Source organism: Cupressus sempervirens, chromosome 8 (genome assembly GCF_028749045.1).
Source record: "Cupressus sempervirens isolate cs-2001-9-10 chromosome 8, ASM2874904v1, whole genome shotgun sequence".
Lineage (NCBI taxonomy): Eukaryota > Viridiplantae > Streptophyta > Pinopsida > Cupressales > Cupressaceae > Cupressus > Cupressus sempervirens.
The window spans coordinates 218,629,748-218,633,569 of NC_143125.1; the positions used below are offsets into that span (position 1 = coordinate 218,629,748).

General features: G+C 36.5%; 1 protein-coding gene across 1 annotated transcript; it reads left to right on the forward strand.

The window, feature by feature from the left end:
* Positions 1–254: 254 nt before the first annotated feature.
* On the forward strand, positions 255–2,953 carry LOC149542276 (uncharacterized). The gene is made up of 2 exons (XM_089797269.1): positions 255–1,263; positions 1,465–2,953. Exons 1-2 carry the CDS (start codon positions 396–398, stop codon positions 2,757–2,759), a joined length of 2,163 nt encoding a protein of 720 aa, XP_089653395.1. The 5' UTR covers positions 255–395; the 3' UTR covers positions 2,760–2,953.
* Positions 2,954–3,822: the final 869 nt, after the last annotated feature.

Below are 3,822 nucleotides of genomic sequence, written 5' to 3' on the forward strand. Positions count from 1 at the left end.
GCGCACAAACTATTTGATACGCGCATTGCACAGTAAGCTGCAATTGTTCATTATTTTACAATATTAAAATCACTAAAAACAGACGCTGACGTATTTCCAAAGATTCCTTCTATCGCCCTAACAAAAAGTGAGATGGAGATCTCTTTTAAAGATAATCTTGGAAAGAATGAATCACTATTCGGTGAAATTTCCTATTAGATGAGATTATTTTATTTCCTTTTGGCATTGAATTTTATTCGTACGTTGAAAGTTCATAGCATTCGTTCTCTGTAAGATAAGCTAATTAGAACTTCTGTTAGTACTTTGATATGGTTTCAATCCAGACTAGAGATCAAAGAGCCGGTACTGCTTCCTCCAAGTGCCGCTTAAGTTGAGATTGGAAGGGCTTTGAAGGAATGGAACTCGGCGTGCAAGTGTTGAGGGTGCTTGTTGCTATATCTGTGTTTTTAGGAGTTGTTTTAATCGATGTTATAAACTCGTGTATAAAGGGGGATAAGTGGATTCAAGGCAGTGGTAAGTTCTCTCTCACTGCCTTGACCGTCCTACTTCTTGGGTATTTTGATGCCCAAAACGTCGATCCATTTGGCAAATGTGAAGGACAGGAGTTCCAAATCTTGTTGGACAAGCAATTGTCGGTCGATATTGGGCGACTTGTTTTCTGCGTCTTTTTGGGATGCGTGCTCCCGGGCGTTGCCTTCTATGGTTCCGGAGGAAGGTGGGCAAATATTGCAGCTCTAGCGGTAAGTATATGTATGCACATGCTCGCCGAAGTTTACGTGCTTCAAAACATTGACAATCCATCATTCAGAAATGAAGAGGGGAAGATGTTTATTCTATCTAGGGTTCTTCTGTTGGTTGCAGCCATTTGCCTTGTGCTTTACATAGGATTGGCAGTTCTATGCTGTAGGTTGACTCGTGATCGTCTGACTCTCTCAATTCCTCAGATGCTTTCGGGAAGTGTAGAAAGTAAAATTATAGATGAAAATACGGGTGAGTTATTCAAGTTTTGGGCCATAGCTCGTGGTTGTCAGCAAGATTTTTGGTTGAGTAGCTCAGCCTTCACTCCAGCAGTGTTAGTGATTGTCACAACATGTATTGCAGCTGTAGTGGCGAAGCCAATATATCGCCAATCTCTTTTGCCTCGCAATAATAATATTGTGACAGTGTCGTTGTGCCTTCAGTGTGTTTTCATCTTCACAGGATGGGTCATCCTCGTCTGGAGATGGTTAATATTTCTCTCGCTTCTTTCGCCACGTAAAAAGGGTAATGGTCTTTTAAATTACGTTAGTTATACATGGGTTTGTGGCGTTCGGTTCTGCTGGTTAATATACCTCTATCTTCGAAAAAAATTGTATTTTAGCCTTCTCGATGTTGATTCCCGTTGCAAATTTATACCAGCAATTGTGTGGAAAGCGCTGAGAACATTAGCTTTCTTCATCTTTCTTACAACTATGCTTCCTACAGGCCTTCTCTTTGTGGTGATCTGTATACTCATGCTCTTCAACATTTTATGTTGGCTGTTGTCGAGTTTGTTGGTTTCGTGTGTCGTCAAGGTTGCTCAGGTCCTGCACTGTATCGACATGTTCAAAGCCTTTCTGTCAGATGGAGAAGAGTCACTGAAAACAAACACGGGCGAACATTTGTACGTGGCTCATTCATCAATTAATCAAGCAAAGTGTGAGATGAAAGAAGCTTATAATAAGGGTAATCATTCTAAAAAATTGTTAGAAATCATCGACCGCAGTGTCGATGAAGGCCGCAAAGAGATTAAAAATAGGTTTGCCGAGATTGGAAAGAATAAGACGTATGATGGTAAGGGGATATGGAAGATGTCAGCAGTGGCAGCAATTTCAATCATGGCAGAGCTTGCTTATGGTTGGGATTTGAATAAATTTGTGAAGGATGTTGTGCAAGCTTACAAGGAAGCACAAGATTTACTTGAATTTCTAGACTCCCCATCTAACATAACAGTGAATCCCTTGAATTTGTTTGATTCAGGATACAGCCGATCCTACCAAGCAAGTCTAGAAGCAGACATCAAAATGGAACAGATAGAAAAACTTGTTGAGGTAAACAACCTTCATCCTCGTGCAGTCTTTAAGGACTTTCTTACAGTCGTTAGCGACTTCAAGGAGATTGAAGAGGAGAGTTCATTGCATCACCATTCCAAGTTCTGTCGATATTGGAGTGGCGAAACAGGACTTGATACAATAAAATATGATGAAGGTACATGTCTTCTAAAAAGAATGAGCATGAAATCTGTGTGCGAAGCCATGTTGAGAGAGTCTTGCAGCAACGAAAGGGAATTGATCGAAAGGGCAGCGGCCTGCCTTGGAGATATTATAGCTTGTGGTATTTTACAGCTAAAGGATGTCTTAGATGAACACCGCAGGAAATGGGCGGAAGAATTAAAAGAGGAGAATTTAGGAAAGGCACTTGTAATACAAGAAAGGTTCAAAGCAGTAAAGGAAAACTGGAAGTCAGCTGAATCAGCGGTTACAGTACAAGCAGACGGGAAGGATAAACATAACGTCTTAGAAAATACTAAGGAGCCAGAGCATACCAAGGTGGACGTACAGCAAATAGAAACAGAAACAAGAAACGGGACATCGTTGGATACAGCACCAACAAGCGGTCAGGACAATAATAGTTTATCAGAAAATACTATAGTGGATGTCCAGGAAACGGAAACAAGAAAACCTGAATATATTGAAGCTGAAGGGAATCCCGAAGGCGAACTAAGCGAAATAAGGGAGTAAGTATCTAGATTATAATATTGTGTCTCGTTTATCGAATTATTAGATCGCCGTGAATCCTCTGCATCCCGTGAACTGAAATATCTTTATAATTGATTTTCTTACCTATATAATTTGAAAAATGCTATTTCCATATCGTCCAATGTTATATCACTAGTAATTTAATAAATTTTCAATGTTTTGTATTTTAATATTAATTACTATTGTGCATAATTATTTATGTTTCCTATTTTTTGAGTTTGCAAAACCATACTTTTAAATCTATGGAGATTACAGATTTCTAATGGAAAATGCAAGTCCAAATTTATTGTTAAACGAAGTAGAGTTCAAGGGGCTTTAGTTTACTATTTAGTCATTATATTGTATATTTCAATCTTTTCAAATATATTTCAATCTTGTCAAATATTTTTTAGGTTAACAATATCAGTTAAATCAAACTCTTAAATCAATCTAGTCCAACAAGAGGTATTTTTTTTCTCATTATTTTCTTGTAAGATTTCTATAATTGTTTATGTTATATATATATATATATATATATATATATATATATATATATATATATATATATATATATATATATATATATATATATATATATATATATATATATATATTCATTTAATTATTTTAACCTTTTTTATTGCAAATCTATTCTCTCTTCTCCCTCAACCACTTGAATTTCAACATTTCTTCAATTTTTAAAATTTTACATATTTAGGTTTCAACAATAGAAGATATCTTATGAAAACCAGAGAATGCTGGATAAATTTACAAATAATTCAAAAAGGAAAACATAAGGACCTTTGAGTTGGTCAATGTGTGGGCTCCACTTTGGGAGACCAATGTACCTAAACTTTTCTTAGTTTTTTAATGAAGATAATGTTATGGAATATGAGAAGCTTGAGAAACGTTACAAAGCAACATATGATCAACGTGTTATTTCTAAAAGAAAAGTTGATATTGTTATGATCCAAGAAACCAAAATTTGAATTTTTAAGGGTTTGAGAAGATTACTCCTCCTATTTAGGTGAGTGTTGTTTGGGAGGTCTCTGAGGTGACAGGTGCT

Coding starts and splice junctions, on each gene's coding strand:
- LOC149542276 (XM_089797269.1), top strand. CDS start 396: ATGGAACTCGGCGTGCAAGTGTTGAGGGTGCTTGTTGCTATATCTGTG. Junction 1,264..1,464: donor TCTTTCGCCACGTAAAAAGG/GTAATGGTCTTT, acceptor TGCTTCCTACAG/GCCTTCTCTTTGTGGTGATC.